Raw genomic sequence first — 15,291 nt, 5'->3', positions numbered from 1 at the left:
ATATGTGTTATTTGTCGTATCCCACCTAGGGAAAGTATATTTCCGTAACGACTTTGAACGGTCTAGCGATAAGTATGTACCATTACTAGGATGTGTATGCGGCAGCTGGCAGTGTACGCGCCTATCTGGGCTGTAATCTCATGGTGACCTACGCACGTTGTTACCATAGAAACGTGTACCCATCAAAACTGGTGAGTGACTGAGTGAGTGAGTCACGACGATTAACCAAGAAGCATGATAACGGTGATCCCGGGATTCAAACCCCGCATACAACGTACAACGGAGGATTAAAACTGTAGGACACACTGCTAATTACGGTATTTTAGACCCTTGGCTACCCAACTCCTAAACAAACAATGATACTTTGTCTACGACCTATATCTGCCTCGATGACGTCCAGTTGTCGATCAACATCTATGACGTCGGGCAGTGATGCGAAAGGTTGAATGACGTAAAAGCGCATCGGTGCAATGAATACTGCACATGCAGAAACATGAAGTTAGGAATAATGTTATGTCACCTTATAACCCTGATGTGTGTAATACAAATTATATTATGTATTTTGCACCCAAATAAAAGAATAGTTTTTTTTTTATACGTAAATTTACCTATGGCATATTAAGGTCGCTGATGGCAAACCCTCTCCGTATGTGTAGTGCGTCTCCTGTGCTTGTAATGTCTCCTGTGCTTGTAATGTCTCCTGTGCTTGTAATGTCTCCTGTGCGTGTAATGTCTCCTGTGCTTGTAATGTCTCCTGTGCGTGTAATGTCTCCTGTGCTTGTAATGTCTCCTGTGCTTGTAATGTCTCCTGTGCTTGTAATGTCTCCTGTGCTTGTAATGTCTCCTGTGCTTGTTGGTAGTCTAAATACGGATAAGAGTCTCATGAAATGAGACAACTATGGTGACATCTAATGAAAACAAAACCATACTTTGTGACATAAATAGCCCTTTAATGTACGTCGTATATTGGGTCATGGTATTTATAGCTCGCAGCTGTTTGAAAATGCCTCTTGTGTAGCTTCCGCAATAGCACATTCATTTCTGAAAAATACAGAAATACATAAATATAGTTTCACTGATATGTTTGTGGAGAAAGCATCATGTGAATGTGGGTCAAATAAAAACTGAACTACTTGATTTTCTCTCTGATTTTCATTGAATATATCCATACCCCTTTTCTGGCTTACATAATGGCATGAAAACATTGCTTCAGTTCAATAATGATGTAGTTGGTTGGCTGGCTGGTTGTCGTTTAACGCCGCACTCAGCTATATGACGGCGGTCTGTAAATAATCGAGTCTGGACCAGACAATCCAGTGATTGACAACATGTGCATCGATCCACGCAATTGGGATCGATGACATGTATAAACCAAGTCAGCGAGCCTGACCACCCAATCCCGTTAGTCGCCTTTAAAGACAAGCATAGTCGCCTTTTATGGCAAGCATGGGTTGCTGAAGGCCTATTCTACCCCGGATCTTCACGGGTCTCAATAATGACGTAAACGAAACAAGATATATAAGATCAATAAGTCATACCAATTCACATGAAACATGTTGTAGCTTATATGTACGTAGTCGTAAGTGTAAACGTGCCCAAATATATTTCAACGGTTGTTTCAGGCACTCTCATGGCACTCGCCTGTGTAATTTGCACTGTAAATGTCCTCACAACGTACTGGGCACTCCCTCCCACCTACCTGTGACCCCTGCACTGCAAATGTCCTCATAACGTACTGGGCACTCCCCCTCACCTAGCCGTGATGCGTGCACTGTAATTGTCCTCACAACGTACTGGGCACTCCCTCTCACCTACCTGTGACCCCTGCACTGCAAATGTCCTCATAACGTACTGGGCACTCCCTCTCACCTACCTGTGATGCGTGCACTGTAAATGTCCTCATAACGTACTGGGCACTCCCTTCACACCTACCTGTGATGCGTGCACTGTAAATGTCCTCATAACGTACTGGGCACTCCCTTCACACCTACCTGTGACCCCTGCACTGTAAATGTCATCATAACGTACTGGGCACTCCCTTCACACCTACCTGTGATGCGTGCACTGTAAATGTCCTCATAACGTACTGGGCACTCCCTTCACACCTACCTGTGACCCCTGCACTGTAAATGTCCTCATAACGTACTGGGCACTCCCTTCACACCTACCTATGATGCGTGCACTGTAAATGTCCTCACAACGTACTGGGCACTCCCTTCACACCTACCTGTGATGCGTGCACTGTAAATGTCCTCATAACGTACTGGGCACTCCCTTCACACCTACCTGTGACGCGTGCACTGTAAATGTCCTCATAACGTACCGGGCACTCCCTTCCCACCGACCTGTGACGCGTGAACTGTAAATGTCCTCATAACGCACTGGGCACTCCCTCTCACCTACCCGTGACGCGTACACTGTAAATGTCCTCATTACGTACTGGGCACTCCCTCTCACCTGCCCGTGATGCGTGCACTGTTAATGTCCTCATAACGTACTGGGCACTCCCTCTCAACTACCTGTAACGCTTGCACCGTAAATGTCCCCATAACGTACTGGGCACTCCCTCCCACCTACCTGTGATGCGTGCACTGTAAATGTCCCCATAACGTACTGGGCACTCCCTCTCACCTACCTGTGATGCGTGCACTGTAAATGTCCTCATAACGTACTGGGCACTCCCTCTCACCTGCCCGTGATGCGTGCACTGTAAATGTCCCCATAACGTACTGGGCACTCCCTCTCACCTGCCCGTGATGCGTGCACTGTTAATGTCCTCATAACGTACTGGACACTCCCTCTCACCTACCTGTGATGCGTGCACTGTAAATGTCCCCATAACGTACTGGGCACTCCCTCTCACCTGCCCGTGATGCGTGCACTGTTAATCTCCTCATAACGTACTGGGCACTCCCTCTCACCTACCTGTAACGCGTGCACCGTAAATGTCCTCATAACGTACTGGGCACTCCCTCTCACCTACCTGTGACCCCTGCACTGTAAATGTCCTCATAACGTACTGGGCACTCCCTCTCACCTACCTGTGATGCGTGGACTGTAAATGTCCCCATAACGTACTGGGCACTCCCTCTCACCTACCTGTGACCCCTGCACTGTAAATGTCCTCATAACGTACTGGGCACTCCCTCTCACCTACCTGTGATGCCTGCACTGTAAATGTCCTCATAACGTACTGGGCACTCCCTCTCACCTGCCCGTGATGCGTGCACTGTTAATGTCCTCATAACGTACTGGGCACTCCCTCTCACCTGCCCGTGATGCGTGCACTGTTAATGTCCTCATAACGTACTGGGCACTCCCTCTCACCTACCTGTAACGCGTGCACCGTAAATGTCCTCATAACGTACTGGGCACTCCCTCTCACCTACCTGTGACCCCTGCACTGTAAATGTCCTCATAACGTACTGGGCACTCCCTCTCACCTACCTGTGACCCCTGCACTGTAAATGTCCTCATAACGTACTGGGCACTCCCTCTCACCTACCTGTGACCCCTGCACTGTAAATGTCCTCATAAGGTACTGGGCACTCCCTCCCACCTACCTGTGATGCGTGCACTGTAAATGCCCTCATAACGTACTGGACACTCCCTCCCACCTACCTGTGATGCGTGCACTGTAAATGTCCTCATAACGTACTGGTTACTCCCTCTCACCTACCTGTGATCCCTGCACTGTAAATGTCCTCATAACGTACTGGGCACTCCCTCTCACCTACCTGTGACCCCTGCACTGTAAATGTCCTCATAACATACTGGGCACTCCCTCTCACCTACCTGTGATGCGTGCACTGTAAATGTCCTCATAACGTACTGGGCACTCCCTCTCACCTACCTGTGACCCCTGCACTGTAAATGTCCTCATAACGTACTGGACGCTCCCTCCCGCCTACCTGTGATGCGTGCACTGTAAATGTCCTCATAACGTACTGGACACTCCCTCCCACCTACCTGTGATGCGTGCACTGTAAATGTCCTCATAACGTACTGGACACTCCCTCCCACCTACCTGTGATGCGTGCACTGTAAATGTCCTCATAACGTACTGGACACTCCCTCCCACCTACCTGTGATGCGTGCACTGTAAATGTCCCCATAACGTACTGGGCACTCCCTTCACACCTACCTGTTACGCGTGCACTGTAAATGTCCTCATAACGTACTGGGCACTCCCTCTCACCTACCTGTAAGGCGTGCACCGTAAATGTCCTCATAACGTACTGGGCACTCCCTCTCACATTCCTGTGACCCCTGCACTGTAAATGTCCTCATAACGTACTAGGCACTCCCTCTCACCTACCTGTGATGCGTGCACTGTAAATGTCCTCATAACGTACTGGACACTCCCTCCCACCTACCTGTGATGCGTGCACTGTAAATGTCCTCATAACGTACTGGGCACTCCCTCCCACCTACCTGTGATGCGTGCACTGTAAATGCCCTCATAACGTACTGGACACTCCCTCCCACCTACCTGTGATGCGTGCACTGTAAATGTCCTCATAACGTACTGGACACTCCCTCCCACCTACCTGTGATGCGTGCACTGTAAATGTCCTCATAACGTACTGGGCACTCCATCCCACCTACCTGTGATGCGTGCACTGTAAATGTCCTCATAACGTACTGGACACTCCCTCCCACCTACCTGTGATGCGTGCACTGTAAATGTCCTCATAACGTACTGGTAGTTGTCACTTGCACCAACAGGGGCGGCCTTGATCATAACGTTCCTGGAATTTACAGTTAGTAACGTCACACTTTAAAAGTGAAATTGAATGTTATATTCTTTGTCTCTAAAAGTTCATGTATAAACAATAACAACTTATATAAAATCATTTTATTGATAAAAATATTTTAGTGCATTTTCCAAATTCTCGATTAATTTTGGACGACTCAGTTCACAAAGCAAAAATGTGTCTAATTTTAGAAAACAACACTTTGTGAACAGGGCCTTTATTTGAAAAATATATTCACGTGCAAGTTTTGCAGGTTTGAGTGAGTGAGTGAGTATGGTTTTACGCCGCTTTTAGCAATATTCCAGCAATATCACGGCGGGGGACACCAGAAATGGGCTTCACACATTGTATCCATGTGCAGGTTTGAGATCGTCATAATTTTATGACATTTTTAAAATGGATAAGAAAATAAATGTGTTCAGCACATATTGAAAAGAAGACTTTGTTTTCGCCCGAATGTCAAAAAGGTGACATAAACAACATTAGGATAAAGAGTTTATCGTGACAGTCTCTGTACGTGCAGTGAAATATCAAGTGTACAAACACGGCGGACAACTTCACTTACGAGGACACACCCGCAGCGTGGCCACCTTGAAGTTCGAAGTATACAGTTGCACTGACACCTGTCCACAAGTACACCGTCTTGTTGGTAGGTGGCGCCACGAGGCCCTGGTCATCGCTGATGCTCATTGAGACCTTCTGATACGTCGACCCGCGATTGACCGCCTCCACGTACAGGTACATGCGCCCGTCTACCTCCAGCTCACCTGTAGAGAGTATGAACAATACTGTGTACCTCCAGCTCACCTGTAGAGAGTATGAACAATATTGTGTACCTCCAGCTCACCTGTAGAGAGTATGAACAATACTGTGTACCTCCAGCTCACCTGTAGAGAGTTTAAACAATGTTGTCTACCTCCAGCTCACCTGTAGAGAGTATAAACAATATTGTCTACCTCCAGCTCACCTGTAGAGAGTATAAACAATATTGTCTACCTCCAGCTCACCTGTAGAGAGTATAAACAATACTGTGTACCTCCAGCTCACCTGTAGAGAGTATAAACAATATTGTGTACCTCCAGCTCACCTGTAGAGAGTATAAACAATATTGTGTACCTCCAGCTCACCTGTAGAGAGTATAAACAATACTGTCTACCTCCAGCTCACCTGTAGAGAGTATAAACAATATTGTCTACCTCCAGCTCACCTGTAGAGAGTATAAACAATATTGTTTACCTCCAGCTCACCTGTAGAGAGTATAAACAATATTGTCTACCTCCAGCTCACCTGTAGAGAGTATAAACAATATTGTTTACCTCCAGCTCACCTGTAGAGAGTATAAACAATATTGTCTACCTCCAGCTCACCTGTATAGAGTATAAACAATATTGTTTACCTCCAGCTCACCTGTAGAGAGTATAAACAATATTGTCTACCTCCAGCTCACCTGTAGAGAGTATAAACAATATTGTTTACCTCCAGCTCACCTGTAGAGAGTATAAACAATATTGTCTACCTCCAGCTCACCTGTAGAGAGTATAAACAATACTGTGTACCTCCAGCTCACCTGTAGAGAGTATAAACAATATTGTCTACCTCCAGCTCACCTGTAGAGAGTATAAACAATATTGTGTACCTCCAGCTCACCTGTAGAGAGTATAAACAATATTGTGTACCTCCAGCTCACCTGTAGAGAGTATAAACAATATTGTGTACCTCCAGCTCACCTGTAGAGAGTATAAACAATATTGTGTACCTCCAGCTCACCTGTAGAGAGTATAAACAATATTGTGTACCTCCAGCTCACCTGTAGAGAGTATAAACAATATTGTCTACCTCCAGCTCACCTGTAGAGAGTATAAACAATATTGTGTACCTCCAGCTCACCTGTAGAGAGTATAAACAATACTGTGTACCTCCAGCTCACCTGTAGAGAGTATAAACAATATTGTGTACCTCCAGCTCACCTGTAGAGAGTATAAACAATATTGTGTACCTCCAGCTCACCTGTAGAGAGTATAAACAATATTGTGTACCTCCAGCTCACCCGTAGAGAGTATAAACAATATTGTGTACCTCCAGCTCACCTGTAGAGAGTATAAACAATATTGTGTACCTCCAGCTCACCTGTAGAGAGTATAAACAATACTGTGTGCCTCCAGCTCACCTGTAGAGAGTATAAACAATATTGTGTACCTCCAGCTCACCTGTAGAGAGTATAAACAATATTGTGTACCTCCAGCTCACCTGTAGAGAGTATAAACAATATTGTGTACCTACAGCTCACCTGTAGAGAGTATAAACAATACTGTGTACCTCCAGCTCACCTGTAGAGAGTATAAACAATATTGTGTACCTCCAGCTCACCTGTAGAGAGTATAAACAATATAGTCTACCTCCAGCTCACCTGTAGAAAGTATAAACAATACTGTGTACCTCCAGCTCACCCGTAGAGAGTATAAACAATATTGTGTACCTCCAGCTCACCTGTAGAGAGTATAAACAATACTGTGTACCTCCAGCTCACCTGTAGAGAGTATAAACAATATTGTCTACCTCCAGCTCACCTGTAGAGAGTATAAACAATACTGTGTACTTCCAGCTCAGCTGTAGAGAGTATAAACAATATTGTGTACCTCCAGCTCACCTGTAGAGAGTATAAACAATACTGTGTACCTCCAGCTCACCTGTAGAGAGTATAAACAATATTGTCTACCTCCAGCTCACCTGTAGAGAGTATAAACAATATTGTCTACCTCCAGCTCACCTGTAGAGAGTATAAACAATATTGTGTACCTCCAGCTCACCTGTAGAGAGTATAAACAATATTGTGTACCTCCAGCTCACCTGTAGAGAGTATAAACAATATTGTGTACCTCCAGCTCACCTGCAGAGAGTATAAACAATATTGTGTACCTCCAGCTCACCTGTATAGAGTATAAACAATATTGTGTACCTCCAGCTCACCTGTAGAGAGTATAAACAATATTGTGTACCTCCAGCTCACCTGTAGAGAGTATAAACAATATTGTCTACCTCCAGCTCACCTGTAGAGAGTATAAACAATATTGTGTACCTCCAGCTCACCTGTAGAGAGTATAAACAATATTGTGTACCTCCAGCTCACCTGTAGAGAGTATAAACAATATTGTCTACCTCCAGCTCACCTGTAGAGAGTATAAACAATATTGTGTACCTCCAGCTCACCTGTAGAGAGTATAAACAATATTGTGTACCTCCAGCTCACCTGTAGAGAGTATAAACAATATTGTGTACCTCCAGCTCACCTGTAGAGAGTATAAACAATATTGTGTACCTCAAGCTCACCTGTATAGAGTATAAACAATATTGTGTACCTCCAGCTCACCTGTAGAGAGTATAAACAATATTGTGTACCTCCAGCTCACCTGTAGAGAGTATGAACAATACTGTGTACCTCCAGCTCACCTGTAGAGAGTATAAACAATATTGTGTACCTCCAGCTCACCTGTAGAGAGTATAAACAATATTGTGTACCTCAAGCTCATCTGTAGTGAGTATAAACAATATTGTGTACCTCCAGCTCACCTGTAGAGAATATAAACAATATTGTGTACCTCAAGCTCATCTGTAGAGAGTATAAACAATATTGTGTACCTCCAGCTCATCTGTAGAGAGTATAAACAATATTGTGTACCTCCAGCTCACCTGTAGAGACTATAAACACTACAGTTTACTTGTAGATTACCCGTTGAGAGAAAAACAATACTGTTTATCTTTATGTAACATGTAGAGACAATTGGTAATATTGTTTACATATAGACCATTTATGGAGAGTATAAACAATATAGTTTACCTGCGAATCATCTATAAACAGTACAAACAATATTGGAACAACCCTATACATCGATACAAAGGGCAGACATCAAAATTCACTGTCATACAAGTTGTGCCAATTGATTGAATTAGAGCCACCTGACTTACGTAAAACATAACCAGGAGCAGTGACTTCTGTTGATTATTCTTCAGCTTAAATAATCTACTTTATTATGCCTCAAAGTGAGATTGACCAATCAGAGAGTAGAACTACTAACCTCACATGAGCCGTATACCGTCAGTAAAAATCCAAGATGGTTGTTACTGACTTATTATGAGACCGTATACCGTCAGTAACAGCCATCTTGGATTTTCCAACACCCACCTCACATATTTTACATGAAAATGCTGGTACCGAAATTCGTTATTTGACACTGTTTTGTGTTTTACTATAATTAATTGTGATGTGCAAGGACATTAATCTGTATTTTAGATCACGTTCGTGGCTTTATTGACGCCTCGCCCAATATTTGTTCTGCTATCCTAATATAACACCGTATACGGCAACTAAATACATCATAACTAATAATATCCTTTCCATGACACAATCAACGATAACCCCTCAATGATACAATGAAAGAAAACCTTTCTGTAATACAATGAAAGATAACCTTTCTACAACACAATGAACGATAACCTGTGCCTGATAAAGTTAACGATAATGTGCATGATACAATGAACAATAACCTTTCTATAATACATGGAACGATAACCTTTCTATAATACATGGAACGATAACCTTTCTATAATACATGGAACGATAACCTTTCGATAATACAAAGAACGATAATCTGTGTATGGTACAGTGAACGAAAACTTTTTTATAATACAATGAACGATAACTTTTCTAACATACAATAAAAGATAATCTTCCAATAATAAAATGAAGAATAACCTTTCTTGTGATACAATGAGCAATAACCATGCTATAATACAACAAACAATAACCGTCCTACGATGCAAGGTAAAACGTGACTGTACCTTTAATATCCTGTATTTTCAGGTCCAGCGCACTTGGCTTGATAAACGACATCTTGGCTCTCTTGAACGTATTTCCAAGTTTGTCTTTTCCCTCGACCCCCACGCGGAATGGCTACAATTCACAACAAAGGGTGGTGAGCCTTATATATCTTAACTGCAAATCGCTATTCTGGAGTTGCAGCTCATTGCCAAGCAAAATTAACGCAAATTTCATCATTTAGAAAAACTGCTCTCGTTCATCAAGATGGTAGTTTGAGTTGAGAAAACATTTATTTCTTCCACAAACTCGGAAATTACATATTACTGCCACACTACAGACACAGTGAGTGAGTGAGTATGGTTTTACGCCGCTTTTTTAGCAATATTCCAGCAATATCACGGCGGGGGACACCAGAAATGGGCTTCACACATTGTACCCATGTCGGGAATCGAACCCGGGTCTTCGGCGTGACGAGCGAACGCTTTAACCACTAGGCTATCCGACCGCCCCTCACTACAGACACAAGAGAAGCAGACTCACGATAGAAGGAATAGTTGTCTGTGCCCGAAAGGTGTCGCCTCTGTGACCTTGTGGAAGCACAGGGGAGCGGTACAAGACGATGCCTTTCTCATCCATAAACACAATGTCGTCTACAGAGCCCTCCTTATCCTCCCCTGAGACCTGGACTACGACAGGCGTGGTTGCACCTTAGAAGTAAAACATGAGTGAGTGGTGGTTGTTTTATGCCGCAGTCAACAATATTCCAGCCAGTAGAGAACCGAGTCAGTGCAGGGCAAACAAGTTGACAGTTCTTGAGTAACGGCACGATAAGACATCCGTCTCAAGGTCTCCTGCTCCGTGGTCTAGTGGTAGAGCGTCCGCCCGGAGAGCGGAAGGTCCGGGGTTCGATACCCGGCCGCGTCATACCAAGAGACATTTAAAGATGGTAGTTGTTTTTACCCTGTCTGGCGCTCGGCTCGGGGTCAGTACACTGTGTCTGAGTGGGGTATTCATGTTAAACTGCGGCATGGTATTTCAGTTGGCTAGCACTATAAATTGGCATCAGTCCGGATTAGTACACACACACACATGCACGTCGCTATATAAGTGCAATAATCTTGGACGCGACGTTTAACCCCATTTCACCTCACCTCAGCAGGTCATCCAGTGTTAACAAACAATCCTCATTACAGTCGGTTCTTGCCAAGAGAATGGGGTACATATACGAGTGGATCACTGAAAATTAGTGATGACAACAAGTGTTCGGAAAAAGAGTTAGTCTCAATTACTCTTTAAAAACTTAAACAACCATTAGCAGAAAGAAAATAGTACTTCCCTACGACAATTTACAAGCATACATTCCTAATGCTACCGACCTATGATGGGCCTTCCCTCCATCTGCATGCTGTACCCTGTCACGGCGTGGGTCTCGAGGAACATGACGGAGAAGTCCACGATGGTCTCGCCGTAGACGCTGACGTCCCAGTTGTGGGTGTCCTGTTTCTGCAGCCTCCACTCACCATACTGTTGTGATGCCTGAGATGACACGTGGGATGCACTGTGAGGATCTATTATGACACTTGTCGACTGACGCTAGCGTTACAGTATACAAATCACAATAACGGAAGGTCACTATTACGTCATCTTCTGTGTGTGCAGAACATTCATTAAAGGAAATATGGCAAATATCATATATATCGATAGGAGCTGTTTTAAAACAAAAGAACAAAACAAAAAGATCCAAAGCATACGGCAAGGGCACAAAATTATGATAAGATGCATTTCAAAAGATTTATTTAAAGTATGTCGAACGGTGAAAAAAGTGAAGTCAAAGAGGTACTCCTTCTGAGACACGGCGGGAAGTTCAAATAATAATGTTCTCAAACTTGTAATCGTTTTCTTCACTTGTGCAACACGGCTCGACAGATTCGTCAACCAATAATTATAATATACATGACATGATATAACCCATGTCTACCAGCTGCTGGATCTTCATCTTACCGGTATCACCATTTCGAGGGCTCCATTTCCAAGATAATCCTCCGACACAAGTATTGGGGTGCCTGTGTAGATGAAAACACAATGAAAGGTGTTGATATGTTTAACTGAGTTCGTGAGTGAGTTTGGTTTCATGTCGTTTTCAGCAATATTCCAGCAATCTCACGGCGGGGGACACCAGAAATGGGCTTCATACAGTGTACCCATGTCGGGAATCGAACCCGGGTCCTCGGCGTGACGGGCGAACGCTTTAACCACTAGGCTATCCAGCCGCCCCTGGTGTTCAGGAGTGAGACTATGGTATTACTTTTCATATTCGGGATGACAACATTTACTTTCTCCTGAGCAGATTAATCACGACAAAGAATAAATGTTAAAATGATGCAGAAAGAGATGGCAATTTTAAACATTCCAGCATTTGAAAGATAACTACCAACATTGTACCTTTATTTGAAATCTGCGCAACAAGACCATGCTTTATCCACGAATCAACCACACAACTCCCTTTACAACATGGCGAACACGTCGCGTCTCTAAATCCGTACGTTAACGGGATATACAGCAAAAGAAGAGTTCATTCAAAGACATGGAGTGTTCCAGTGAAACTTGTTTCCTTAATGTTCTGAAGCGGCAAGGCACAGCTAACAAAAAATATAATTTAAAGTAAAAAGAAATAAGAGCAACTTCACCTTGTGGATAATAAAGTTTGACTATTGGCTTGGCTTGTTTGGTCGTCTCCATGATGCGTATTTTGACGTGACTGACTGTGTTGTCCACCTGTAGGTTGCTGTTGGCGTCACTGGAAGACATGGAGAAGGCGGCAAGGAGGACATACGCATGCGCAGAATCCTGCAACAAAACATAAATATTCTTTTCTCTGAAAGACTTAAGACTCACATTTTCATGGTATGATCTAGCTAAGGCACCACAACGAACCATGTATAGTTTGGTCACTTCACCGTGCCAGTATCTGGACGTCCTTCAACTTCAATCATTAAAGATTCAATCAAGGAGACATAAAAACGTGTACTGTCAGATAGACGTATTACCACTGCTGAACTTGAGGAAGACACGGGTCTAAGCCATGGATCTATTGAAACTATTATTCATGGACATTTGCAGATGAATAAGATTCGATTCCCGACATGGGTACAATGTGTGAAGCCAATTTCTGGTATCCCCCGCCGTGATATTGCTGGAATAATGCTAAAAGCGGCGTAAAGTCTTACTCACTCACTCAGTCATTACCTTGATGATGCCGGCCACCTGCGAGACGTTGGTCTTGTCAGTGTTGAAGACATTTCCGCCTGATGATTGCGCGATCTGCTCGTAAACTGAATCTGGTGTGGTAGAACGAGGACAACAGATGACAGTGTTGAGACTCAGACAATGTTTTACAATATCGCCGTAAGCCTTAAGAATGATAACAAATACAAGTTTTCAAAACTGGAACAGGAGTTAACTTAGTTGTGACAACATACTCACCTCTGTCAAGATCGCAGATTACCCATGGGTAGGTGACATGTTTACTGATAAAACCAAATGTTTCAGATGAAACCAATGATCAAAAATGATATATTCAATAAACAAAATTCATTTCTACCTGCGCTTCTTTTTTTCCTATTCTGGTTGGGCAGCAAGCCTTGGACGCACAGGACACTTACAGACACAACAAACAAAATGGCGGAGACCCGATGGGCCATCATTATGCACTGTATAACACAACCCGCTTTAGCTTGAATCTATCTCCGTATTGCACATCCAGCCAAACAGTTAGCAGTTTTCCGTATATGCAGGACCCTTCTACAATTACAACTTGTCCTTAGTAAGATTTTTAATGAGAGAACCTTCTTTAAGACTATTTTATATATACACTGACGCCCATCCTTTATCGGACATTTTCCTTGCTGGTCAAACAAATGGTAGAAGGATGATATGGTTTGGGGAGTAACATTAGTTTGAGATCAAGTTTTCTCTTGTAATCGGGTATGTCCGCCCAGGTCACGTCACTGGTGACCTCCTTTAAGTGGCGGTCCGCGCCCAAGAAAACACGATGTTTACATACACATCAACATCAATGGCCGGTTTACAGGACATACATCAGGTGTGGGGACCAGTGGTTCCAGGGTGACGCTATTCGTTTTGCAGAGTTGCTTCCCTTGGTCGTGACAGAATCCGATGATCCTTGATTCGAATTCCGGATTCGGTACAACATTCAGCACTGCAGTCGTGCTCGAGGTTCTGACCAAAGTGTTATACCACCATGACCTGTGTTATTTGTCTCACATTAAGCGGACTTGCCTTGATGGAACTGAAATAATTTCAAAGTGGCGTTACACTCAACTCAACCACTCATTCACGTGTCCATGCCCGTCATACATTTACACCTGCAGGATTACACATTTTCACACCTTGATAATATCTGGCCATCTTATCATAGAAAACATATATGCTTCTCAAAAGAAGTTAAAGAACGCCCAACTCTTTCATATTACTATAGTTAATCTCACATGCCCAGACAGATTAACTATAGTAATATGAAAGAATCGGGTGTTCTTTAACTTCTATTGAGTAGTATACGTACTGTATATTATTAAGCTTAAAGTTTGCATGTGGGGATATTTGATAACACCGTGATTCTATGTATCTCACAGTTTCTTACACCTGTGAAGATACCGGGTTAGGATTGGTCTTCAGCAACCAGTGCTTGTCTCAAGAGGCACCTAACGGGATCGGGTGGTCAGGCTCGCTAACTTGGTTGACGCATGTCATCGATCCCAAATGAGTGGATTGATGCTCATGCTCATCACTGGATTGTCTGGTCCAGACTCGATTATTTACAGACCGCAGTCGCATAGTTGAACTATTGATGAGTGAAGCGTTAAACAACAAACAAATAAATAAATACAGTTACTTAAACTACAACATCTGAATTCAACATTCAATTCTCCCCTGCTGAAAATGCTATCGCTATTCAACGGATGACAGTAAACAATTGATACCAGTTGACATTTTCGACTTTGATATTTTGTTACATGTATGGGAGGCACGGGTGGCCCTGTCGTCTAAGGCGCCGCGATTCGCTGTGCAGAGTTGCGTCCCTTGGACACGCCAGAAACCAATGATTGTGAATTCGAATCCCAGTTCGCCCCGATAATGTTTCTAGGTTTGTCAGCACCATACCCGTGCTCGTGGGTTTCACCGAAGTGATAAACGTCTGAGACCTGCATCACTTCGGGTTTTCCTCCCACATTAAGCTGACACGCCGCGATATAACTGGATACTGTTAAAAGCGGCGTTAAACCCAACTCACTCACTCACTGATCAATATACAAATGCATATAGTTAAGGACAATCGAAAGACATGTATATACTAGTTAATCTTTATGATCAATTGTAACACTTGCCATATCTGACGAAAACTGTTCACAAGGACATAAAACAATTGACAATTTCAGGGTAAATTTGAGTAAAGACGACTCCTGCCTCGATTAATTCCCACAAGATATATTTTATCTAGGAGTGTATTTATCTAGCAATGTGTTTATCAACTAATTTGACGCGAAGAACCCGGACGCTTTCGGGATACATAAACAGATAGTGAAACATCAATGCCTAAAAAGACATAATGTAAACGCATTATGTTACAAACGTGATAAATGTTATGTTATTTCAAAGCGGAGTCTCGAGTAATGGAATGTGAATCCGACTTTAACGTTC

The 15,291-nt window shown here is 43.4% G+C and overlaps 1 protein-coding gene across 2 annotated transcripts; it reads right to left on the bottom strand.

Annotated features, from left to right (window-relative positions):
• Positions 1–929: 929 nt before the first annotated feature.
• Positions 930–13,414, bottom strand: LOC124116773. 2 transcript variants are annotated; one of them, XM_048382671.1, is made up of 11 exons: positions 13,175–13,414; positions 12,820–12,911; positions 12,261–12,420; positions 11,575–11,636; positions 10,950–11,109; positions 10,114–10,280; positions 9,594–9,705; positions 8,430–8,444; positions 5,323–5,491; positions 4,667–4,751; positions 930–1,041 (listed from the first exon to the last, which is right to left on the bottom strand). In XM_048382671.1, the coding sequence occupies exons 1-11, from the start codon at positions 13,275–13,277 to the stop codon at positions 1,036–1,038; spliced, it is 1,131 nt and encodes a 376-aa protein (XP_048238628.1). In that variant the 5' UTR covers positions 13,278–13,414; the 3' UTR covers positions 930–1,035. The 2 variants fall into 2 exon arrangements, with proteins under 2 accessions (XP_048238628.1, XP_048238627.1); XM_048382670.1 differs by lacking the exon at positions 8,430–8,444 and having other exon boundaries at positions 5,323–5,524.
• Positions 13,415–15,291: the final 1,877 nt, after the last annotated feature.

The sequence above is a fragment of the Haliotis rufescens genome, unplaced genomic scaffold, assembly GCF_023055435.1.
Source record: "Haliotis rufescens isolate VD_foot unplaced genomic scaffold, xgHalRufe1.0.p SCAF_4, whole genome shotgun sequence".
Classification (NCBI taxonomy): domain Eukaryota; kingdom Metazoa; phylum Mollusca; class Gastropoda; order Lepetellida; family Haliotidae; genus Haliotis; species Haliotis rufescens.
This window is presented reverse-complemented; position numbering and strand designations above follow the sequence as displayed.

Bases quoted from the DNA above. Each gene is read 5' to 3' on its own strand.
- LOC124116773 (XM_048382670.1), bottom strand. From the start codon at position 13,277: ATGATGGCCCATCGGGTCTCCGCCATTTTGTTTGTTGTGTCTGTAAGT. The intron at 12,421-12,819 runs GTAATGACTGAG...GTTTTGTTGCAG, and splicing joins AGGTGGCCGGCATCATCAAG to GATTCTGCGCATGCGTATGT. The intron at 11,637-12,260 runs GTGAAGTTGCTC...TCATCTACACAG, and splicing joins CAAACTTTATTATCCACAAG to GCACCCCAATACTTGTGTCG.